At 38.3% G+C, this 26,433-nt stretch overlaps 1 protein-coding gene across 1 annotated transcript in view; it reads left to right on the top strand.

Annotated features, from left to right (window-relative positions):
* The window catches only part of THEMIS (thymocyte selection associated), a gene marked incomplete at both ends in the record, with an annotated part of 119,061 nt that extends 105,639 nt beyond the window's left edge, over positions 1–13,422 (top strand). The window contains one exon of the mRNA XM_080663863.1: positions 13,261–13,422. Within this exon, the coding sequence (XP_080519989.1) occupies positions 13,261–13,422 (162 nt within the window). The remainder of the gene's footprint in view (positions 1–13,260) is intronic.
* Positions 13,423–26,433: the final 13,011 nt, after the last annotated feature.

Raw genomic sequence — 26,433 nt, 5'->3', positions numbered from 1 at the left:
TCACAAAATAGGTACTTCACAATTACCAATCTAACATTGAAAAGCTATTTAATCACATTAGTTACCTGGGAAATATAAATTAAAACCACAGCAAGATAATATTATAGAGTCACTAGAATGGTTAAATACTAATAAAAAGACTGACAGTACCAAATCTTAGCAACTTTGGTAAAGTTGGCCATACACATACCCTATGACCCAAAAATTACATGCCTACAGAAACATATGCATATATATACCTGAAAGAAAAATGTATGTATGTGCACTAAGTGATGTGTACAGGGATATTCATAGCAGCATTATCTGCAATAGATAAAAATTAGAAAAATCAAATGTTCTTCAATAGCAGAGTAAATAAATAATTTTTTGTGTATTCATACAATAGAATATTATATAAAATTATGGTTAAAAAGAAAAAAGCCAGATACAAAAGGGAATATACTCTATGATTCAACTGACAAAGGTTTCAAAACAAGAAAGAGAACTAATTATGATATTAGAAGTTAGAATAGCAGGCGACTTTGGGGAAGAGAGATTGGAAATGTGACTGTGTTTAGCATGAGGAAGCTGCTGTGGGGGTATTAATATTCTATTTTCAGATCTGGATAGTAGTTACATAGGTGCATTCAATTGTATCAAGTCATTGAGCTGTTCTTATTATTTGTGCATTTTTCTAAAAACATTTCATACTTCAGTGAGTAAATTTATTAAAATATTATACTATTAATAAAAGCAAAGGACAACTGAGTGATATTTTAAAAAGTAGAACTGACAATTTTCACACTTATAGTATTGCTCCATCAGCCATATTAGGAAGAGAGAGAGAAAAAAAGATAAGGAATCATGTCCTTCAAGATGTCAGCCAAAAATTTGAAATTAGCAAGATTGAAATGAAGACTTACACTCAGAGAGAACTTTACCATATTTTTATACTGTATTATGTGATATTAACAACTGAGAAAATGAAGCCATGGTGATTAATAATCTATTTTAAAGCTAAGCAACAAAAATATGAAAATGATTGTCTATAGTTTTTCAGTACTGTTTTTAAATATGTTATACTCAAGCCACTACTTCTTACATTTAAAATTTACTAAAGTTAACATTAATGTTTTTGAAGTGGTTTTTTTTTACAGTAATAAAGAAAAAACGACATATTACTGAGTAAACTAACTCTTCCTAAAAATGGACAAGTTAATACAAAGAAGTAATGTGCTGACAAATTAAAATCATTTCTTTTTATGCAAATACTCTTGGAAGTTGTTTTAAAAATTGCAGAAGATTTCAACACGCTAATATACGAAATAGCCATAGACACTTGGTAGGCACAAAATAAATGTTAGCTATTGTCATTATTTTAATGAACAAGTGACTCCAGTGAGAGAGATTTTCTATAAAGCTGCATGGAGTTCAGTTTTTTCTTGACATATATGTTATTACATTTGTGAGATTGTGTTTTAATAATGAAACCCAAGAAAAAAGTTTAATGCATTGAAGAAGCCATTATCCTCTTCTTTAATGACTTCTTTAGTGAAAGCATTGCTTTATGAATAAAGTGAATAAGTGCAACTACTCTATAGCAGCTGCATTGTCTAGAATTTTAAAAAGTGATCCTCAAGGAAGCTTAGGGAGATGCATCTACATATGAAATATATTTCCAGTATTATGATAGGCAAGTTAGTGCAGCAAATAAATAGTTGCCAGAAGTTTACAAAGTTCTGCAGAATGTTTTGAATACTAGAGGCCTGGTGCATGAAATTCGTGCACAGGGGTGTGTGTCCCTCAGCCCAGCCTGCACCCTCTCCAATCTGGGACCCCTCGAGGGATATCCGACTGCCCAGTAGGATTAGGCCTAAACGGGCAGTCGGACATCCCTCTCGCAATCCAGGACTGCTGGTTCCCAACTGCTCGCCTGCCTGCCTTCCTGATTGCCCCTAACCACTTCTGCCTGCCAGCCTGATCACCCCCTAACCACTCCCCTGCCAGCCTGATTGATGCCTAACTGCTCCCCTGCCAGCCTGACTGCCCCTAACTGCCTTCCCCTACAGACCTGGTCACCCCTAACTGCCCTCCCCTGCAAGCCTGGTCACGCCTAACTGCCCTCCCCTGCAGGCCTGGTTCCCCTCAACTGCTCTCCCCTGCAGGCCTGGCCCCCCCCAATTGCTCTCCCCTGCAGGCCTTGGTCCCCTCCCAACTGCCCTTTCCTGCAGGCCCGGTTGCCCCTAACTTCCCTCCTCTGCTGGCCTGGTCACCCCTAACTGCCCTCCCCTGCAGGCTTGATTGCCCCCAACTGACCTCCCTTGCAGGCCAGGTCCCTCCCAACCGCCCTCCCCTGCTGGCCATCTTGTGGTGGCCATCTTGTGTCCACATGGGGGCATCCATCTTGTGTGTTGGAGTGATGGTCAATTTGCATATTACTCTTTTCTTAGATATAATGGTTCATTTATAGAAACAAAAGTGTAAAACAAAAGTGCAGATTCCTCGCGACACTTTGGAGATGGGAAGTGACTGTGGCTCTCTTTTATACCACATAAAGATTTACCAATTACTTTATGACAAGTCATTTTTCAGAAAAATTAAAGATGTATTAATATTGATACTGGTATTTATTTTATTTAAAAAGGTGAGTGTTCAAATGTGCCTACCTAGTCCATGATAAGTGCCTGTCAGTAGTCTGCTGCCTAAAGAAACACACACATTAACTTGAGTTGGCCCCTTAAATTAAAAGGGGCAAAAATAATTACAATAAAAGAATCATTCTGTATAGAGCATTTGAAAAGGAATTGTTATGAAATAGCTATAATATAATGTGCTTTTCATTTCTGAAAACAATTCAATGTATATAGTACAACCTATAAAACCTCTCATCTTGCAAACTTTAAACTCTAGGAAACACAATTTCTAACCATTCATAAAATCTTCCACAGAATTTCCGTGGGCTTTAAATGCAATAGTTAAAATATTAATTAATTAACTACTAAGTCAAATCTGTTTAGTATTTAAACATAGTTTGACATCAGGGAAGATAGGAATTTCCTAGCCAATTTCAATGTCTTTGCTAAATTAGTAGACATTGTTGTATCATGACTGATAGCAATTAACAACATACTTTTATTTTTCCATTTGCATCCATGTGTCTTTGTGAAGCAGCATGTTATAGTGGTGACAATTGTTAAAGCTCAATATATGAATCAACTGAATTATGAAGCAAACAATTGGATTGCTGTATCACAAAGTGTTAAATCAAGATTTAAAAAGTAATGAAAACTATTCAACCATTTTTCTCAATATTATTAATATGCAAAATAAAATTTTACTTAAAATATTTTTAATTTATTTTAATGTTTCTACTTCATATTTGTTCTATAATGTGCATGATATCTTAGTAGAGTAAATGTACATATGTACGTATCACATTTGTGGTTCATGTTTAAAATTTTTATTGTTAAGAGGATACAATCAGAATAGTTTAGAGATCACTGGTTTAGAGGTTGGAAGGAAAGGAAAAAGATGGTAAAGAAGATGAGTGAAGGACAATTCAAGAGATAGAAAAAGGCCTGACTGGCATGACTCAGTGGTTAAGTATCGACCTATGAACCAGGAGGTCACAGTTCAATTCCCAGTCGGGCACATGCCCAGGTTGTGGGCTCAAGCCCCAGTGTGGTGTATGCAGGAGGCAGTCGATCAATGATTCTCTCTCATTATTGATGTTTCTATCTCTTTCTCCCCCTCCCTTCATCTCTGAATCATTAAAAATATATTTTAAAAATAAGAAAGATAGAAGAACAATGGTACAGTCTTACTGGAAACTGAGGAGAAAATTATTATTTTTTTAAATGATGAAGTGGTTAACAGAGTTTTTTGCAGCAGAAAGCTCAGGAACTATGAGGTCTGAGAAAAAGCCATGGGATTTATGACTGATGATTAGAAAGTTATTGGTGAAAATATTTTTAGTCAAGTGGTAGGAACAGAAACCAGATGCTATGCAGTAAATACCCCAATAATAAGGCAGTGGGAGGAAAGGAAAACGAGCAGGGAGAACAGATCACTCTTACTAAAGCTTGGCAGAAAATGAACAAGGCGAGGGAGAGGCAGAGTCAGAGTCTGCCTAGGCGTAGGCAGAACAATTGATTAAGTAAGTCAATAGGAAAGTGGGAGGGAAAGTATCACAGTCAAAGGAGGAGAGGGAGGGTGGGACATTTTATAAGACAGGTGAGAGATCAAGAAAAGACAAAGGCAGCTGTGGAAATTGATTTCCTAAGGCCACACTATCAATGAACTAAGTGACTACATAACTTCCTAAAATTGAGGAATACCAGGTTGCAATTATGAGATAAATAAAATAGAAAAAGATTTGAAATATCTTCTCTGAATCCCTCACAAGAAACTGAAGTAGAGATCCTCTGATAACTGAGCAAGATTGAGGACCTGGATGCCTCCAATCAACATGAATTTATGTCAGAGCCAAATTAGTAAAATTACAAGACTGTTTATTTTATTACTATTATTGTTTTTTACTATTGTTTATTACTATCATTTTACCAGCAGTGAAATAATATTAGTATTTTATTATTATTACTTACCTTACTTTTGGAAGGTGAGAAAACAGAAAGTGATTTTTAGGGACTGGCAAAGAAAGTAGAATGGAAAGAGGAAATTGTTAACAAGTTGGTTATAAGGATTCTGTAGGTAGAAAAACAAGTGAGGCAAGGAAGAGCTGATAGGCAGAAAAGAATTGAAGACTGAGAGGGAACAGTGTTAGTAAGTGTACGCACAGAGGAAAGTCTTAGAGTCCAAGATCTTGATGATGGAGACATTTTGAGGGACAATGAGATCCACATTCTGATTGTACTTACAGGAGCCTGAAAAAGAGTAGAAAAGAAATGTTCGACTAGATGTAAACCATAAGAGCCTCTGATGTCATGCTGGTAGAGGGATGACAAAGAGGAGGGCATGAGATGAGGAGGGCATTATGAGCAAATGCCCTCTGTGCAGGGGAGGATCCCGGAGATGACTGTAGGTTCATTCTGTAGAACTTTAGAGCCCCTGTTGGATGGTGGTGCCAGACAATGCTTCATAACGTGGTAGGAACAGAAACCAGATGCTATGCAGTAAATACCCCAATTGGATGGGTGTGCAGGAAGCAGTGAGAAAGCAGCCTTTATGGGAGAGGGTTTCAAAAAAATGTTGAGGTGAGGAGGTGGGAAGCAGCCTTCAAGGACTACATCCTACGTTGGGCACTTGTTCACAATAGCATGAGCTTTTTAATTTTAGCAACACTTTGGTGGCAAGAATTCCACTTAACATTTCACATAATAGGAATGCTCGAAGAAATACTGAGATGAATCCTACTCATTAAAAATGGTTTCTAGCTCAAATAATAATATAGCAATGTTTCCAATCATGTTGCCAGGATGGATAACTTTCAAAGACTCATGTAAAAGTCTCTGTGTTAATACCCAGGTTAAAATAATTTCAAATGTAATTTTTAAGGAACGAATTTAGAATATTTTTTCTAGATACAGAACTGTTATATGGTACACTGCAGTTCCCATCTGCCATCTGCAGCAAGAGTTGCTCTGCTGAACACTTTCCAAATGCTATGCATATGTCCACTGATTCAAGACTAATTTCACCAAAAGCTAATCTAAACAGAAAATGTGTCTTATAGTTTATTCTACTGTAATTTCTATTTCTATAATTTAAACTAAGATTAATTTTCCTGCCCTTTGGCCACAGATTGAACCTCACACAAAGAGTTACAATTTTCCAATTAAAATAGGAACTATGGAAGTTATAACAATACCATCCACATGAATTAATCATTTTAAGATTTACAAGGGGGCAAAATAAAGTAAAAGAAGGTTTATTGATACACAAAGAGCTATTTATTCTTCACAATACCAACACTGTAAGTGAACCAGTCTTGGTATCTTGAAGGGGATGCACTTATTACAGCATATTTAAAATAGCAACCCCTCTGCATGCTGGTCCATTAGTGACAGCACTGACATCTTTGAGGGCAGCCAGACTGCCTGTTTACCTTCTTAAGAATAACAATGGTAGAGATTAGCTGTGCATTCTGACTGCATTTTAAAATACAAATATATTGGTTAAGCATTGGCTCAAGTGTCCATTTTATCTTTGGCTAAATTAATAGAGATTAGAGTAGCAAAAAGCAGATTGAATTGAGCTTGCCAAAAGGTGTGAAGAACTTCTCTACCATAAGTACTCTGAGACAAAATTCTTAAACTTGTTTTGTCAAACAAATTGTGTGATTATATTGAGTTCTTCCTGATCCAGGAGCTAGAATATTATTTTTTCCTAAGAGGGTAGTCAAATCAACATCAAATCAGGATGGTAGGACTTCTAGATGTTAAATTGTTTAGTTCCTAGTTGCAGTAGGAGAAACAGAGGAAGATGCAACTGAAATATTTGAGTACTGTATGTAAGTAAGTCTCTTCCTTTAGTACATAATATGTCCTTGAAACATGTGTTTGAATATAAAGGTATAAAGTCCTCTCAATAGTATATGAAGGATTTCTTTCCCAAAGAACATGGTAAGATCGTTGATATATAATGCTTGTTAAGATTTCTAATCATAGTTCCAGCAAGGATGTTTTTTCTTGGGCCTGGTCCTAGCAAGTCCAGCAGATAGAGGAAATCTTTAAAGAATTGGGACAGAAAGTTGTTATCTTTTATCAGGACAATTTAGGAAGCAGACACAGGCATTTTCTTTTCTGTGGGTCAATTGCCTCTTCTCCAACCCAAGGGAATGGGCAGGACAGATAGAAAACCTCAATTCTTTTAAACATCTGAACTTCTGGTGGTACTTGGAGCAGGGAGAGGAGAGAGAGATTGTCCCATCTCTCAACTACAATTGGGCCCAAGAGTGTCTAAATGTCAAACCACATGCATGAACCTGTAAATGCTGCTGAGGCCCCCAATCAACTGCCAGCTCAAAACCCAGCCGGCATGATCCCCTTTGAAGAAGAAGGTGTGCATGGTTAAGAGATGAAGAGTGTTGGCTAAGAGGAGAAAGTGATTCCAGCAAGGAGTCTCACCAGGGAGGGCCACAGTCCAAAGTTTTAGGAGAAGTGAAAGGGATAAAAATGTGCTTCTGAGGAGCCCATAGTATGAGGCCTGCCAATCACAGGCTTGGGCACCCTCTCTGCAAACAACCTCAGGCTGCAAGGGACAGGAACTATGCAATGACAGCTTGTCTTTAGGACTGGGTGGAACAGTCTCAGCATCATGTCTTTTCAATCGGTATAAAGAACATTCTGTGCAGAACAGACAGTTTATGAGTATAGATGGATAATTGTATAAAAATTAGATAACCATCTGAAAGAAACGCCTGTTTTTATGGATGATCAACTTTAGATTATTTTTTCATTTCACATTCTTGCTTGTTTAAACATTTTCTTCAGGAAAAAAAACGACATTTGCCTCTATTTATAATGCACAATGAGAATATTATGAGATTTTTTAAACCCTTGATAATCTTATAAAGTATTTATAGTGATACAGCCATATAACAAACAAAAAGAGAAAACACACACACACACACACACATTAGAAGACAGATTACATGGAGAGTTACATGGTCTCCTGGAATGATAATTTGATGTGCATCGCAAACCTATATTTTTTATGGTTAGGTTTAATCTTATTTCTTTATTTTAATATGTAGTTTCTGAATTTCTGTTTCTGTTGTTCTTGATTCAAGTAGAATTTAATTCTGAGGAAGAAAGTTACTGAGAAATTTCTTCGCAAACATCACTTGAATTTACTTTTCTTATAAAATAAAAAGTACAAGCATGAAAGGAGCAGTTGTTTATATAAGCAGAGAAGAGGTAGTTTTTTTAGTCTGTAAGGAGATTGAGTGATATTTTACAAAGTATAAAGTGAAGTACATTATCTAGGATACTTCACGTTGTTTTAAATGTGAATGATATTTAGTCCCTGGGCCAAGATAGGCTGTATGTGGCTTTCTAAGGAAAGGCAAGCTTTCTGTGCCCTTGGGGAGAAGGGTCACAAGAGGATATAATCACGCACTGGGAATCTCAATGAACAGTTTGAAAAACGATGATGTTTATCCAACAACATAGCTTTAGGTATGAGATGAATGATGGATCTGAAGGAATCTTTTAATTTTTTTTCATGGACATCTAATTTTATGGTAATGTTTATTTGTTCCTTTCTTTGTTCATGAGAAAAATACTCAGTATCTTGTAATTGCATCATTGTTTTCAGCAGGAACACTAAAAGCAATACGCAAACTACCAGCCAAGAAAAACACGAGAAATAATTTAACAGCTGCTTTATATTAACAGACAGGATTCTAATGACTCATTTCTAATGACAAGTTAAGTGGAAATTATACAAAATAAATAGGATTTATTTTTAAAGTACTACTATAGCGTGGTTACAAAGGCCTGATGCATGCCAGTTCAAATTTATTGGTGTTCTTCTTTATTCTTTGCACACATTTTATTTTTCTCATTTTCTTCAGTACCTGATCTTCAGGTTGAAGGCTTGACATCTTTAAAGCAGTGCCTGACATAGAATTTTATTTCTTTCATTATTGTCAGGCCACAATCTTGTGCCTCAGTAATATAGAGCAACTGTATATACATACTCATTTCTCAGGACCTCACTTTCCCTTATATAAACATTCTTTGATTTATAATTTTGATATATAGTGACTAACCTAACTTGAACCAGAGATGTATATGGAATATTATATGACTATAGTATTTGCAACAATTGCATCAAAGAGTTTTTTTAAAAAACATAAGATTTTCAATATGTATTTTAATGACTAAAATAAGTTCAAATATGTGTGGCTTTCTACTATATAATAAGGACTACTGTTAGTGACTGGATATCACTCTTAATATATGAATATGTGAATATGTAGTAACCATTGATAAGCTAGACAAAGAAAAAGTTGTAAAACTTGAGTCTATATTATTCAAGCATTTCTCCATTTAGTTAATACTAGAGGTCCAGTGCACGAAATTTATGCACTGGAGGGGGCGTCCCTCAGCCCGGCCTGCACCCTCTCACAGTCCGGGAGCCCTTGGGGATGTCCAACTGCCAGGGAAGCGGGAGAGGCTCTCGCTACTGCTGCTGTGCTTGCCAGCCGTGAACCTGACTTCTGGCTGAGCAGCGCTCCCTCTGTGTGAGCACACTGACCGATGGGGGGCAGCTCCTAATTGAGTGTCTGCCCTCTGGTGGTCAGTGCACGTCACAGCGACCAGTCATTCCACCATTCGGTCGATTTGCATATTAGCTTTTTATTATATAGGATGTAGTTATTTGATACCTACTATATTTAAAACACTGAGATAAGGACTGAGAACATTGAATAGAACAGATATAGTCCTTATTCTAGTTGGTTTATATTTTTAACCAGAGAGATAGACATTAAACCTTAATCCAGGTGTTATTTCATTGTATTTGTGAAAACTGCTTTGCAGTACAAGTACAAGGTGCTCAGAGACTAGAAAACAAAGGTTCTGGCTAAGCTCTACATGGTAAGGGAAACCTTGAAGGAAGTCTTGAGTTTGTGATAATGTTCTAGGTAAATGGAATAGCCACACCTTACGTCAGGAAGGAAGAATGGTGGGATTGTAGAACTAAATAAAGGACATTAGAGTTGGAGTCCAGAGTGCTTATCATGTTATACAAGCTCTGACTCATCTTGTTTCATAAATCTGGCCCCTCCCCTGAGTTATAACATGTAGTTGGTACATTAAACCATATAATTGTTGAAATTTTTTAGAGATGGTTAATAAAAATAATTAGATCAATAACAAAACCTTGAGAAACACTTACCAGTCAATGGAAACCAAGAATGAGTAGTCAGAGTGGTAAGAGGGACACCAGAAACAGGAAAGGGAGTGACAAGACATGTTAAATGCTGCAGAGAGATAACAAGGTAATGTCTGACATCTGGTTTGAGAAGTAGGGTGGATGCTGCATCCCTCTCACAATCCAGGACTGCTGGCTCCCAACTGCTCACCTGCCTGCCTTCCTGATTGCCCCTAACCACTTCTGCCTGCCAGCCTGATCACCCCCTAACCACTCCCCTGCCAGCCTGATTGATGCCTAACTGCTCCCCTGCCAGCCTGTTTTCTCCTAACTGCCCTCCCCTACAGGCCTGGTCACCCCTAACTGCCCTCCCCTGCAGGCCTGGTCACCCCTAACTGCCCTCCCCTGCAGGCCTGGTCACCCCTAACTGCCCTCCCCTGAAGGCCTGGGTCCCTCCCAACTGCCTTTCCCTGCAGGCCTGGTCGCCCCCAACTTCCCTCCTCTGCCAGCTTGGTCACCCCTAACTGCCCTCCCCTGCAGGCTTGATCGCCCACAACTGCCCTCCCTTGCAGGCCTGGTCCCTCTCAACTGCCCTCCCCTGCTGGCCATCTTGTGGTGGCCACCTTGTGTCCACATGGGGGCAGCCATCTTTGACCACATGGGGGCAGCCATCTTGTGTGTTGGAGTGATGGTCAATCTGCATATTACTCTTTTATTAGATAGGATAGAGGTCTGGTGCACGGGTGGGGGCCAGCTGGTTTGCCCTGAAGGGTGTCCTGGATCAGGGTGGGGGTTCTCTTGGGGTGTGGGGCAGCCTGGGCGAGGGGCCTGTGGTGGTTTGCAGGCCAGCCATGCCCCCCAGCGACCCAAGCAGAGGCCCTGGTATCTGGGATTTATTTATCTTCTATAATTGAAACTTTGTAGCCTGGAGCGGAGCCAAGCCTTCTGCTTGCTCTATGGCAGCAGCCATTTCTGTTTGGATTTATGTATCTTCTATAATTGAAACTTTGTAGCCTTAAGCGGAGGCCTGGGCCGGCAAGGGCAGACAGAAAGCTTGGCTTCCTCCATTTCCAGGGAAACCAAAGCCTCCTTCCTGCTCTCTGTGGCCGTAGCTATCTTGGTTGGGTTTATTTGCATATTCGCTCCTGATTGGCTGGTGGGCATGACTGGTGGGCGTGGCTTATGGGTGTAGCAGAGTGATGGTTAATTTGCATATTACTCTTTTATTAGATAGGATGGTGAGTAATGGACTTAACGTTTTTGTGGGCTGTGGATGAGTCAAGTGTAAACAAGTGTAGTGGTTTGGTTCCAGGAAATACCAACACTCAGACTCTGACTTGAATTGTCACTGGAAGTGGCACCAGGATCCCTTCCTTTGTTATTAGAAAAGGAATTGGAGAATTATTTACCCATGATGTACCACACTGTATTTTAATTCTCTGCTTAAACAATTTAAGAAATTCTGTTTGAATGATTTAGAGCTTGAGGACTATGTGACTCCTATTTGTATTCTCACACTGCAGCCAGTATCTGGGGTAATATAGATAAACTAGTAGCCCATGGCACGATATCGTGTGCAGTAGGCTGCCCACCGCTTCTGCGGGAGCCGGAGGGAACCTCAGAGCACCACAGGGAGCCACGCTGCTTCCCCAGGAGCCGGGAGGGACCCGTGCCAATTCCATGGGAGGTGGGAGGGACCCGCGCTGCTTCCGCGGGAGTCAGGCCCGCCATCTCCTCTCTGGGCCTGTGCTTGGCTGCCTCCCCCACCCCCGGGACTGGGGGACTCTGGCAGGGCTGAGAGGACGGCGCCGCCATCTTGTGGCTATGGGCACTGCCATCTTTGTGATGGAGTGATGGTTAATTTGCATATTACCCTTTTATTAGATAGGATGGTTGTTGATGTACTCATTATCTATTGCTACACAGTGCTGCCTACTCACCAGAAAGACTTAATGGCATCTATCCAAAAACACTTATTTAGTTCATGAGGCCGTGGAGTTCAGCTGACCTAGGCTGGGTTTGCCCGAATGCCTGGGGCTCCTTTGGCTGTGATTGTCTCGTGTTGGATGACTGGGATAACCTGAATCTGCTCTCTGACCTGGTCAGCATCAGCAGGCTGGTCTAGGCATGTTCTTATGGCATAGTGGAAGAATAAGAACAAGAAAAAACAATTATGCAAACATCTTTCAAGTCTCTGTGTTAATGTGTCAATATTCTCCGGGTCCAGAAGAAGTCACATGGACAAGTCAAAAGTCAGAGTATGAGGGCACTGAAAAAATGACAAGGACAGGACCTGGATACAGAGAATGATAAAGAATTGGGGCCATAACGGTAACCACCCACCACACTGAATGAATACATGAATGATTGGATCATAGAATAGTACCAGGAACGCTGGACTAAGGGTCAGGAGATATATCCCAAAAGCTCAGCACTGCTGATTTTGTTAATTTGGGTGAATCATGTAATTATGCTGGACCCTAATTTTCTTATTGGTCTTTTCCAATCTTTAAAGCCTTTGATTCAAGCTTTCAATGAAATTTTTAATGAATTTAATGCTATACACAATCTGTAGGAGGAACTTAAGAAAAGTTGTTCATTATGCTATCCTTTGGTGAATCAGCATGGCTATGTGGATAACCCAAAATGGGTAATTATGACTTTGTGAATCTTTGAATATTTTGTAATCACATTCAAACTGAAAAACTTCTAGTTGGAATTTGAGTATGAAACATAATGCTGAAAGTTCACTTTCTTTTTAGGTCTTTAATTTTGGTTCCTATTTGATGATTCCTTTGAAGCATACAACATACTAGTACAACATCAAACACTATATGCCATCTCATATGTGAGATGAGTTTTTGGGTTTATTGCTGTTATGCTTTAATAATTCATTGTTATGATGAATTATTATGCTTAAATTGACTGGAAGAACTTTGTCAAGTTTGCATAATACTGATACAAGTGTGATTTATTTTTAGGCAGATGTTATGATTTGTTTTATAGAAAGAATAACAATAATACAGAAGTGAAATCTCTTCATTATACAGTGTACAATTATGCAATATATAATGAAATGCAGGATTATTTACTATAGGGATAAAAAACTGAGCAAAAATAGTCTAAATGAGGAATACTTCATAAGATTCACCAGAAGAAGGTAATATATACCAATGGCCTTTGGAAATGACTTTCCACGTCTGAGATGACTTCTTGTTCTAGTCACTTAGAGTGCCACAAAACTTCCACAGCTAGGTTACCAAAATATATGGATGGAAATGTAATTTGTAACTCCCTTTGACACATAGAATGTTCTGTTCCAGATATAAGAAATAACTTGCCATTTGATAAATGTTTACCCTTGTCATATCCCCGGGAAGCATTTATTTTGGACTGATAATTTACTTGTAAAATCAATCACTCTGGCCTCTCTCATTTCAGAGTCTCCATGTAGATATATCCAAGAAGCTTCATTCCCATCAAGCTGGCCTGGATTCAAAAGTACCAGTTGGTTGTCAAAATGCTTTGGCTGATCTGGAGAAAGAGAGAAGCAAGAGTGGAGCAATGGCAGTAGCAGGCACCGATGGAACCACAGGTTGTTAGCCACATGATGTGGGTTTCGACCACCTATGTGACAAATGCACAATATACAGATTCTTACTACGATTTTGTTTAGAATATATAATTCAGTCATAGTGACTGTCTGACCTGCAAATCTCATTGGAATATAGTTTTAAGTGCAGCATAATATTGAACACTCACACTAATGCTAGGTCTCTTCATTGTTTTTTATTAGATTTTTCTCACGGTTTTCATGGACAAAGTACTTTATCCTAAGACTGCTTGTATTATCATGACATTTTTTAAATTTTTCCTAGAATTAAGAAGGATTAATGTCTTGAAGTGAGGTTAACATAATTGCAATGTTTCCGTTTAAAGAAGTGTCAGCTAGGTAATCTAGTGCAGACTTGAAATATCACAGATTGGTTTATAGAAAGGGTGATCTGATAGTTTTCACCTCTACTGAAAGCAAAACAGGAGCAAATGGACTTGTGGAGACGTTGACAGCATTCAATTAAGCCACCTAGACTAACTTCCATATTGTGCAAACCTGAGATGAGTTAGCAAGGGAATTATTTTAGGCACACCAAAGCAGCTCAATATCTATTACACGTTATCTTTGAAACTTTACACTGCAGTTTGTAAGAAAAATGAAACTGTAATTATTCTTAAGCATATGGTTTGTTTCTTCTCTCCCCTTATCTGGTTTTGTAGTGAGCGCTCTTTCTCCCTCCAAGGGCATGTAAAAGTCACACTACTAGATAAGAAGTCTCTGCAGTGTTGCTGCTGAAACTCTGTACAATCTGTTCTTTCATGTAGTTAGCTTACTGGCTTCTGACACTCCCATAAAAATACCCCATGGAGCTTTTCTTATTACCTTTTCATTGACTCTCTTCAGGTGATAAAAATGAAATTCTGTAAAGGGCTTTGAAAACCATGCATATTGCCATTCCTCCAAGTTTCAAATACTAACCAAGTACAACTAGATAAGAAAAAGCGACTACAGTGAAAATTGCTACAGCGTGTTGAGTCTCAAGCCATTATTCATTTATAGGAAACTATATTTCCCCCCTAAGATGATGGATCCTAAAAAGTACCAGATAACACATTCCTGGGATCAAAGCTTTTGTTTCAGTTACAGGAAAACTTCTCTGACCTATCACTGTGTGTGCATCTTCCTGGAACAGTGCATGGCAGCCCAGCTTTGCAGCCTGAATGAATAGTTCAGAGTATATCACAGATCAGGGCAGCCCCTGCCTCAAACACACTGCCTGCAAGTGACGATTTAAGGGAAAATGTCCTTGAATTAAAGTATAGGTTCTAGGCAAGACTATCTAATTTTATTCAAGAGAGTAAAATGAACCCTTACTTAGGTTAGGTAATCTCAACATGCATTTTTTCCCCCAGAAATTATTTAGTATGCTCATCTGAGCAATATTTTTCATTTGCTATCTTATTTGTAATCACAATACATTACAGAGTTGGTCTCCATTATGAACTAGAGTGGTGTGACAATTCCATATGTGAAAACACAAAAGTTAAGTAAAGCAGGAATATTATTCTTCAAATTTCATTTATCTCATGTAATATAGTCTATTTTTCTTGGTTTAAAATAGAAAGACTCATTGTCTCTCTACTGAGCATTTACCAGACTTGGAATGAATTCTCATCTCTGAACAGTCACCACTGTGGAGTTCAGATGGGCAAATGGCATTCTTTCTGAGCTTTCCTCTCTTTTTACTACTTAGACACAAGTCAGTCATTTTCTAAACTCTCTCTGGTGAGAATGCCATTTTTAGAAGCCTTATTAGGACTGCGTTTCTGCTCCTGTAGTTTTACTCCTTCTGGACACCTATATCTTTTTCTTCCAGGTAGATGAAGTGGAACCACTTCGAATGTGTATCTAACAATTTCTCTAAAGGGAATTCCTTATATTGGAATTGAATGTAAACACCTGGGAGTTTTACGGTGAATACACATATGTCAACAAGAGTTCCGCTGTTGCAGCCAGGAGGACAGCAAAGTATATATACCTCAGTCAGCCCTATCCCCCTGTCACAGGACCCTGATGGAAATGACTCCCCAGACCTCCTGAATGACCTTCTTCTGTGGGTCCTTCATTCACTCTGGTTGCTTGGCAATGCCCACGTTTTATTTTAGGAGCACTGTTATTAAGTCTGCATGTTGTTTTGTTCATAAATTACTAAGAGAACAGTTGTCTGAAAGTAGAATGATTAAGTGGTTAACCTTTGGAGTCTGAACTCAGACTGCTGGGATTAAATCTTGTCTGTCCCACTCGCTAGCTGTGTACCACGAGCAATTTGTTAGTGTCGCTCTCTTTATTTGTAAAATTGGGTTAATAACGGTGCTACACCATAAGCTCTTTCAAAAGCTGCATTAGATAAAATAGGTTAAAGTTGGTATAGAACACCATAAACTCCAATCGAATCCTAGCTATTTTAACTAACTTCAGCATCTTTATGAGTTGATGGCTAAGAAAAACTTTGCTTCCTGGCAGTATGTTCTGCAAGGTGCTGGTTAAGTCCTCCTCCTGTGGCTCTTGCTGTCTTTCAGTTTCTATCTGTATTCTTTCCCTTTGAGAACCGTATCCCATTGGGAATTTCATGGCCTCTATGAATCCTATGGCCATGAGACGGGATTAGAAATCTTCTGGAGACGAGTCACTGATTCCTCTGAGTGAACAAGAGGCACTGTAATTGTGCAGAGACCAGGAGGCCCCGAAACTTCCTAACGGACCCCTTTCCCATCTTACCTCTGTGGCAGGGAGAGCGGAGGCTTCACCTGTGCCATTCTTGGTGGGTGATGTGTGTTAAGTGCAGATGTTTGTTTTAAGCAATTTGTTGCATGGCCCGTTCCCAGGGTAAACTTGCGTGTGAAAGCTTATTGAGGAGGCCTCTCGGGAACAACACATAAGGCAGAGGAACTAAAGTAGGCCTGGGTAGAGGTAGAAGTTAAAAGATGTGAAGTCATACTAAAGACCTCGGGTGATCCCGCTGGGAGCTCTGGAACTGGCATGGCTCTTCAGAGTTGTCCTGTGTTGGGGTGAGGGGCCAGGCCTTTATAGCTCCTGAATCAGTCAGTCATTGGATGCAGATGCCCCTGAGGAAGGGGCATGGCTGTGGGCAGGTGGCTTCCTTCAGCCACGAGCAGTCCTTTGGTATCAGAGGATTAGCAGTCAGTTATGAGGAGGATGTGATTATTATGTAGGCCACTCACTAATGCAGTGGTTGCTTCTGGTGATCTGACTTGCTAAACAGGACGCTTAATCTTTTAAAATATGCCTATTTGGTTTTGCCCTACATAAATGTTCTCTACTGAACAAATTTTATACTTTCCTAATCAACATTCTCTAATGGAACTTCCTTTCTTTTGAAGCTTCAACTGTGTTCTTTAATTATTCCTACATCTTTAAGCTAAACTCAAGACTCATCCTCCATAAATTAGACTTGCCAAGTAGTGAGAACCCTAGGTGAGAAAATAGAACACAGCTACTATAGGGTCCAGTCCCAGCTCTGCACAAACTAGATGGGTGACCTTTTACAAAATATTTCACTTTTCTGAGTTATATTTTCCTCTCCAAAATAGGAGGTGTGCCAGGTCACTTTTATGTCCTGTCAGTTCTGAAAATGTTGTTTCTATGGCCTCTTCTGATATCACAGAGTGATGCAACTGTTGCTCATCTCTAAGTAAGGCCCACATGGAGATGATCCCACATCTCTGAACACACTTACTGTGATAAATTAATCAGGTGAGAGGAAAGGCGCTCCATGGAAAAACGTTTCACTGAGGTCAAGGAGGGAGCTAGAAAGAAAGAATGGATCTATAGGAAAACAAAGAAGGCTTTATATTGAGTTTTAAATTAATCCTAATGCTAGACTTCAGATTTTACTCCTATGATGGGAAACAAAACACAAGGCAGTTCCCCATCAGGATTATTGTGAGAATTAGACAAAGTGAGGGTTCTGTAGTAAAGACCTTGACCAAATGATTGAATGTATGCTATAAAGAGGTAGTACTTCAGATATCATAAAATATAGTCTTGTCTCTCAATTTTAAGAAACACTTCAGCAATTAGTGTTATTCTGAGCAGTGTGTAATTTTAAGCACAATAATTTCTTTTATTCCAAACCAGAAAACCTGTTATTTAACATACTGGATCATTTCAAACCAGTAATCCAAAAATCTGGTATATTTTTTATCCTTCCATTTAACATCAATGTCGCGTTTTCATAATATAAACAAAATAATGACACCAGTAGAATTGCCCTTATATTTCCAGGGAATACTATCTAAGTTTTGGAACTACTGACAGCCTGAAGTAAAATGTTATAAGATTGCTCTCCATTTTATAGCAACTTCTTTCCCTCTTCTCAGAAGCTTTAAATGTTTGAGAATATGCTTGAAGGAGAACCCGCAGTCATTTCAAATTCTTGGAACAATTCTGAAATATCATTTCCTATTAGGCAGTTGTGTGCATACTGACAGCCTTGCCCCTCGACTTCCCTAGAGATTAATTTATTTCCTGCAGTGCTTGCTCTTCATGGAAAATCTGACTCCTCAGCCTTCACCAGTGGGAGTTCTCATCAGCAGAATGTTAATTATAAAAGCAAAACCATATACCATATTGAAAGGGAAAAACAGTTCTCCGGGCAAAGCAAACTTTGTTTCTTGTCGTGTCTATTCTTTTCTCTCCATTCTCTCCTCAATCTGTGGCTGGACAGAACATTAGCCATTGGGGAAACAGTCTGTGAGATGGTGAGGAATAGAGGAAAATGTGCAGGCTTTGCAACCAGACAGACCCAAGACTGAGCTGCCACATTTCTCTATGATTTCGTTTCGTGGTCTGTAAAATGAGGATAGAAATATTTGCCTCACATGAAATTGTGTAATGAGACTGGCATAGAGTAGACACTAAAAAAATATCATTATTACAGAGCTCCATCAACAACCTTCGTTTAGCACTTACTGTATATTAATTGCTATGGCATAATATTAACGGTGCATCATGTTGGAGATTTGAAGAAATATATCTTTCAGGTCTTAAGAAATAGAAATGTTAGGCTAAAACAGATTACTGAGATAGCCTGTTTTGAAACCTGGTCTTAATCTTCATTTTCTGACTCTTCTCATCACCACTTTTACATCTTTCATAATGTTTGCTAAGGACTTATGAACATATTATTTTTTTTCACCAGTAAGTCCTTTAAAAAAATCCCCAAACTCTTTGCTAATAGTTTTAAGTCTATTAGAACTTAAAAATGCCTTTGAGTTTATTCTTTAAACTTATTTTCTCTAAAATAAAAAATTGTCAGTTTCTCTTTGATTTTGTCTCAGAAATAAAACTTTAGTAAATTAAATCTTGAGACACAGAAGGCAATAGCTTGACAGCAAAGTGTAGATAAGGCTGAAAAATGCTTACCAGATGAAGAAACAAAATCAATTATTTAAGGCCAGAAAGATCAGTTTCAGTGACATGATTGTGATTAATAATTTCATTTAAGTGAATTAACTTTTTACATATTTCCCCCTGTTATTTTATGATTTGAGGGTAACACTAGAAAGAGAGAACAACTGAAGCATTAGATGAAGTGATGTTATGTGCAAACTCATAACAACTGAGACCTAATACAGGCTGAGATGAGCCGTGTGTGTGATGTACAACTTATGATAAGGAGTATTCTTTCATATGAAAAAATAACATTTTTTCTTAAGATTGGCGATAGTATTTAACTTGGGTAGAACAATGGACTGGATATATGATGAGCTTTGACTTTCAGTCAAGTACAAATCATTGATTGATTCTTTTTTTTATTGATTAAGGTATTACATATGTGTCCTTATCACCCCATTGCCCCTTTTTTAATGATAATTGCATTTTTGAAGTATGAAAGTTACTAAATAAGTTTTTGAGCCTCCCCCTCCATTTTACTCATGAATAATATTTAATCTTACTATTTTTAATTGCCCTTCCCCTTTTTCTCACCATTTTTTGGGGGCAGGCAAAAATATTTTAGTTATTTTTCCAAACTAAATCTGGTTTTTATTTTATTCTGACCCATGAACTAATCAAAACAAGAAGGAACAGATGTAACTTTCAAAATTTATTTCAGTGTTTCTCTAAGTTCTTGAACCTAAAGAAAGTTACATATGAGCATGTTAAAAATCCTTATTCTTAGGATCTGCTCTCAACCAGTAGAGAAGGGTTGGCAAACTCTGGCAGTTGGTCTAACCTGTCCCATTGCCTACTTTTATACAGCCCACAAAGTAAGAGTTTTACTTTTTATTTTTAAGTGGTTGGAAAAAATTAAAGGAAAAAAATGTTTTTGACCTGTCAAAGTTTCATGATTCAAATTTCAATGTCTCTATGAAGTTTTATTGGAACACAGCCACACTCATTCACTTAGCTATTGTCTATGGCTCTTTTCCTGTTCCTGCTCTATCAGCAGAGTTGAGTACTTTTGACAGAAACCAGATGCAAAGCCTCAAATATTTACTATTTGGCCCTTTAGAGTAAAAGTTTGCTAAACTCTGCTCTAGAGAATCCAATTCAGAAGAATCAGGTAGGAACTTGGAATCTATTGCAACGTGTTTCTTGGGTGTTTGTGGTGTAGGGGGTCTCTGGACCACACTTTTTAAATAATGCAGAAGACTTGTAAATAACTTTTATTTTTTTCTCACTCATCACACCCACTACATCAACAAGCCCTATTGGCTTTATCTTCACACAATATCTAGAATACAGTCATTTTTAGCATGGTCACTGTTATCAACCTAGTTCAAGTCATCATCATTTCTCATCTAGACTCTTGTATTGAGAACCTGACTAATCTATCTGCTTCTGCCCTTGCTTCATACTGTCCCCATTCTCAACACAGCAATCAGAGTAATTATGTAAAAACCTCAGTCCGATCATGGAACTTCTTTCCTCACAATCCTCCAGGGCTCACTCCACTTCTTCCCCTTCCTCACAATTGGCCTCCTAACTGTTCTTCAGAAACGCTAGGGGTCCTCCATCCTCAATGGCTGTTTTCTCTCTAATTGTCATATCTTCCCTCCAGAAATCAGCATGGCTTCCAGCTTTGCCTCTTTTAGGTCTTTCCTAAAAGAACACAGTTTCATAGTCATTACCTTCTTTATGATGCCTCCTGTAACCACCTCATTTAGATTTGTAGTGTTCCTAGCTGGAACTGCCTATCTCCCTTTTGCCATCTAAAACTTTATTTCTTATTTTGATTATGGGTCACCTTTCCTATGTGAGCGCATTATGACGGCAGAGACTTTTTCTCAGTGTTCTGTATCCTTAGGTTCTAGAAAACGGCATGGCTCGTCGTAGGCTCTCAATAAATATTTGAGTAAAGAAATGAACCCCAGACTCCCATTCTGTGGTTGAAATATGGTGTATGACACCTATCAAACAATTTCTGTGTGCAAAAACAGTTGCCAGTAGTTTAAATGTCAGACCCATTTCTGAAAAATGGTGCAATATCATATAACCACTATAGATGAGAAGAATAAAATAGTTCAATCTCAAGAAATAACTTAATTATAAAACATGCTAAGAAAAGTAAAAGATGAATACAGATATGAAAAATGATACATGGATGAAAATTCTGTTGGAAATATTCAGGAGGGATTCCATGAAACCACATTTCACAATCAAGCTGCCTATTAAAGGTGCTTACTGCAGATTTTACTGTTCACCATCAAATTGAGCAATTTGAGGAGATTGGCACTCAAAATTCCCAAAAGGGAAACAAGCAGGGTTTGACAGACCTGGGTTCAAATGAAGTCTTTAGGAAATATCAGTTTTATGAAAGAAGGTAAAGCACTTTTATGTATACTTGAACTTGATTCCTTCACAGTAAAAGAAAATAAAAGTGTGTTTTTTTTTTTCACTTTAATCCTCTCAGTCAACAAATTGGCCATCTAATTTTATGTACATAAAGCTTTGATTTGTTGGTTGAACAGCAGGTTCAATTGTGAGTTTTCAAAAGTAATCAGTGAATATTGAATTGAATGTAAGAAACATCACCTCCATATTAAGTTTGTGACATTTTAAAAGGAATGGTTGGTGAATATCAAAGGAACAGGTTTTAAATCAATTTGAATTTTATAACCTAAATAATCATCAGAAAAATAAGTTCCTGCACATTTTGAGATTTCTTGAAAGTTAATGCCACAAAGAGCACAGTTTTAATTCAATGTGACATCTGCTCTGTCAACTTGAGTGCGGATGTTGGTTGGAGCATTCCTACACTGGGTGGAAGATTGGACTAGTTCAGGCAGAGAAAGGCCACTTATAAGGTCCCCTCCAAAACTAAGATTGTTTAAATCCTATTATTTCATGTCAGGATAATCTAATTATACTAATTCCATCTCCTCCTGTTTTTCTGCTTAACTATGTACTATCTTAAATCAGTTTATTGACAAGGGAGAGTGAGACTAATAACTGTCAAGATGACAAATTGAACTTTCAAACTATGGGCTTATAATAGTTTTATGTGAATATGAGATGGTAATAGCAAGTAATATTCGTGTAGCACTTTATATTTTACAAAGTACTTGCAAGTCCATTATTTCATTTGCTATTTCTTCAACTCTGTGATTTAGTTATGATTATCAAAATTCTTTCACTGATAAAGTAATAGAATTTAGAGATTCCTCAAAACACATAGCCAGTAAGTCTCAGAATAAGGAATCATACCTAGGTCTTTATTTTCTGTTTTCTATACGACAGGATATCTATTTCATTTGCCCTCAATCTCCATTTCCCCCAAGAAAAGCAGCACTGTGAGGGAGAAATACTGTTGTTATCCCTTTTTTACAAATAAAGTCACAAAGATAGTAGGAGATAGGAGTGGGAATAAAATCTGGGCATTCTGCCTAAAAACCCCATGTCCTTTCATCTATAATGTATATACTACTGCAGTGTGTCGATTTATTGCTGCTGTGGTGTAAGGAAGACCAAAATATCCTCGGGCAGCAGTTGGGGGTAGTGGGTGATGAGGAGAGGGAAAGAAACCAAGGAGAGCATGGAATCCAGGCTCCCCCTCTCTCCTCAGGCCACTGACTGCCCCGCTCTGCCCCCGCCCTCAGCCCCTAGCCCCAGTGGACACTGAGAGGACATGTTGACAGAGGAGAATAAATCAGGCTGCTAAGGGAATTAACATGATGTGTGGGGAAATTCCACTTCTTTCTGCTTTGACACCTCCTTGCTTAAAACTTTTCCAATCAGCCTGTGAGCTACCCAGAGGTCACAAAACTGTATACATTGTCTTTCTATTTCACACATACAAAAATAACTGGCAATGGGTGAGAATAAAGTTCCTCACTGTAAAATATAAAACCCTTTACATTTATTAACTCATTCAATCTTTGTCATAATGGGCACATAGGCATCACATATAAAATAAGCACTATTAGCCGAAACCGGTTTGGCTCAGTGGATAGAGCGTCGGCCTGCAGACTGAAGGGTCCCAGGTTCGATTCCGGTCAAGGGCATGTACCTTGGTTGCGGGCACATCCCCAGTGGGAGGTGTGCAGGAGGCAGCTGATCGATGTTTCTCTCTCATCGATGTTTCTAGCTCTCTATCCCTCTCCCTTCCTCTCTGTAAAATATCAATAAAATCTTAAAAAAAAAAAAAATAAAATAAGCACTATTATACTTCCCCCCATTTATTAAAGATGAGGATATGAGGCACATAAAGGTTAGATGACTTCCTTAAGGTTACAGAGTTGATACCTAGCAGAAAAAGAAGGAAGGAAAGGAGGGAGGGAGGGGAGGAGGGAGCTGGGAAAGAGACAGGAGCGGGGAAGAGAAAGGAAAGAAAGGGAGGGTGAAAGGAAGAGAGGAAAGAAAAGAAACAAAGAAGGAAGAAACAAAGGGGCCAAATATATGGTGACAGAAGATGATTTGACTTTGGGTGGTGGGCACACAGTGCAATATACAGATAATGTGTCATAGAAATGTATGCTTGAAACCTGTATGATCCTATTAACCAAATTCACCCCAATAATTTAACTTAAAATTGAAATAAATTAAAGGTCCAATAAAAAAAAAAGGAAAGAAACAAACAAAGGTAAGGCGAGAGGAAGGAGGAGAGAAAGGAAGGAAGATATGAATGGAAAAAGGAAGGAAAGAAAGGAGGGAGGGGAAAAGCGAGGAAGGAAGGAGTGAGAAAGGCAAAGCTAATGAGCACTGGAGCAAGAGCCTCAGAGGAATCCTCTGGCCGTCCATGTGGCTAGCACCTAACAGATCACTAATGATAGGTATGGGAGAGCTAAAGAGAGGACTGGTTTTCTCTACCTCTTGACTGTATGGTGCTAGTGCATGCTATTAGGGTTTTTAAACCTCCCATGCCCCCGCTCCACCAATCCATACTGGAAAAGAATCAAGTGTCTTGCCTGCACACAGACAGACTTCCTATTTGCAATGCAGCTTTCTTTACTTGAGTATGGATAGGATGCTATGTTGAAGTCAAGTCTGTGTATATGTTCATCAGAAGCTTCAGATCACCCAGCAGATGCTTGAGCCCTGTTGCCTTTTCTTCGTTTAACATTTGTAGGTAACTCTCTCCTCTGTAGCCTTCAGAACACACCAGGTCTGGGCTCTTTTCTGCAGGCATCACAGCGGGAGTGCTGGTCTGCAATCAGATGCTCATTTTAGAGCACAATCAACGTCAGGCTCTTTGTGAAGCTCTGTGATTGCTGGACAAGTTTCTCAACGTCACTGTGAATTCACTTTTTCCCCTTGCATTTCCTATATAATAGAGTTTTTATGCGGACAAACTAAAAATGCAAAGGAAAGCACTTTGTAAACTGAAAAACACTTTACAAATTCAAGGTATTATCTCCTAGCTCATAAAAATACTTACCTTGTATCTAAAGAGTTTACATTTCTTACTTTTTTTTTAACTCTCCTTATTTTTATCTCAGTTATTTCTTTAAAAGCATATATGCATGAGAGTGTCCTATAAGCAGTATTTGAAAGCTAGTAGTTTTCTTCCTGGCTATTTCGAATACATATTTCTGATAAACCCTTCTTATTTTTCCTTTACTTATAGAAATGTTCAAAAATGAAAAACATTAAAAATAATGAGATGTGACTGAAGCCACTTGGGTAGTGAACATAAATGTTGCGATGGAAAAGTAAGCCTGGCCTTCTAGCTGAAAAACAACGATTTCCCAATGGCCCCAACAAGAAACTCGATTGCCCAGTGCAAAGAAGAAAACAACTTTAAAAGTTACAGATAAAACAAAGAGGAAATCTATGTATAGATGTCGCATAGTCTACTCTGTTGTGCCAGAACCTTTAAGTATTGTTTCATTGTCATAAGGACATATTTATTTAATGTGCACATTTTGTGTGGTTCTTATTTTCACTAACAACTATTAAGCAATTGGGAAACGATTTTACATTTCAGTTTCGGAGTAACACCAGTACAAAATAGGATGACAAGTCACCAAATAGTTATTTTTCTTTTCACAAGTGGTTTTGCATTTTTGTGGTGTTCTCATCATTCGGTTAAAAATAACTTTAAGATATTATGGAGTGATTTAAAATACCTAGGTTTCAAATCTGACTCGCCTGAGGCTGTAAAAATGAATTTTACTTCCCATTTCTAGTTTGCTGTGGAAGTACCCTGTAAATAAGTGTGTTGAGGTTTAACAGCCCACGCCATCATGAGGCACAGGGGTTTTGCCATAACTCTCTCCCCTGTTTCCTAACAACCAGAATTCATGACCACAATTTCACCAAAGTTCTGCTAATATGCCTTATTTTATGTACTGTATGTTAGATAATCCTTTAGATGGATGTTTATTAGGATCCTGGGAAAACTATTTTATTTATGTATTATGTGTTAAGTATACAGGGACAATATTATTTTGCATCTAACAAAATAGACAGGTAAGTTTTCTCATTGAAGTTATATAGGAATTTAATGTTGAGCTTTGGCTTTGTTCATAGGTCATACTCTTTACAAAAGTTATTAGTTAATCTCCTATCTCCTAAATTTTTTTATGTATAGAAACAATCCATTGGTTTAGTACCAAAGAGTTTCTGATGACAACAAATCACTAGACAACTTTTCAACAAAAAAGAAAATTACAGTTATAGACATTTTACACAATGTTTATACAGTCATGCACCCCTTAACAATGTTTTGGACAATGATGGACCACATATACAATCGTGGTTCCATAGATTATAAAGAAGCTGAGAAATTCCTATTGCCTAGTGATATCATAGCCATCGTAACATGATACACAGAGATTGCAAAAAATCAGCAAAGGTGGGGATGAGATGGCAAACAACCTTAACCGAAATGTGGATGAGGATGAACTTTGAGGAACTCCTAGAGGTGGTTCCTCAGCAATTGATTAATGAGAAGTTGTTGCAACTAGTACAGGAACACATAGCTGAAGAACAGGCAAAGTAAAGGGAAAATGCAGAAGAAAAAGAAGAACCCCTGGGGAAAGTCAGTGAAGGATTTGGCAGAAGCTTTTCAAGGCCTCAAAAAACTCCTCAAAAAGTTTGAAAATATGGACCCTGATCCAGAAAGGTATTCATGGTACATTATCTATTTACAAGCAAATCTATGATGGAAAAAAAGAAGCAAACCAAGCAATCCATCGTGGACATATTTCTGAAAGGAGTGACACCTGCTCCAGAAGAGCCTCAAGCAGGTCCTTCAGAAGGTTTCGCAGAAGAAGGCATGGTGATCATGAGATGACCGCGCTGTGCGTGGTACTGTCCCTGAAGACCGCCAGTGGGACAAGAGGTGCAAACGGAAGGGAGAGAGAATGATGATCCTGACCCTGTACAGGCTGGGGCTAACGTGTGTGTTTGTGCCTAACTTTCTAACAAAAACATTTAAAAAGTAAATACAAATTTTAAAAACAGAAAAAAGCTTTTAGAATAAGAGAATAAAGAAATAAAATATTTTTGTACAGCAGTACAATATGCTTACATTTTAAGCTTATTACAAAAGAATTGAAGAGTTTAAGAAATAAAAAGTATATAAGGTAATA

Source organism: Plecotus auritus (assembly GCF_963455305.1).
Source record: "Plecotus auritus genome assembly, chromosome: 4".
NCBI lineage: Eukaryota > Metazoa > Chordata > Mammalia > Chiroptera > Vespertilionidae > Plecotus > Plecotus auritus.
This window is presented reverse-complemented; position numbering and strand designations above follow the sequence as displayed.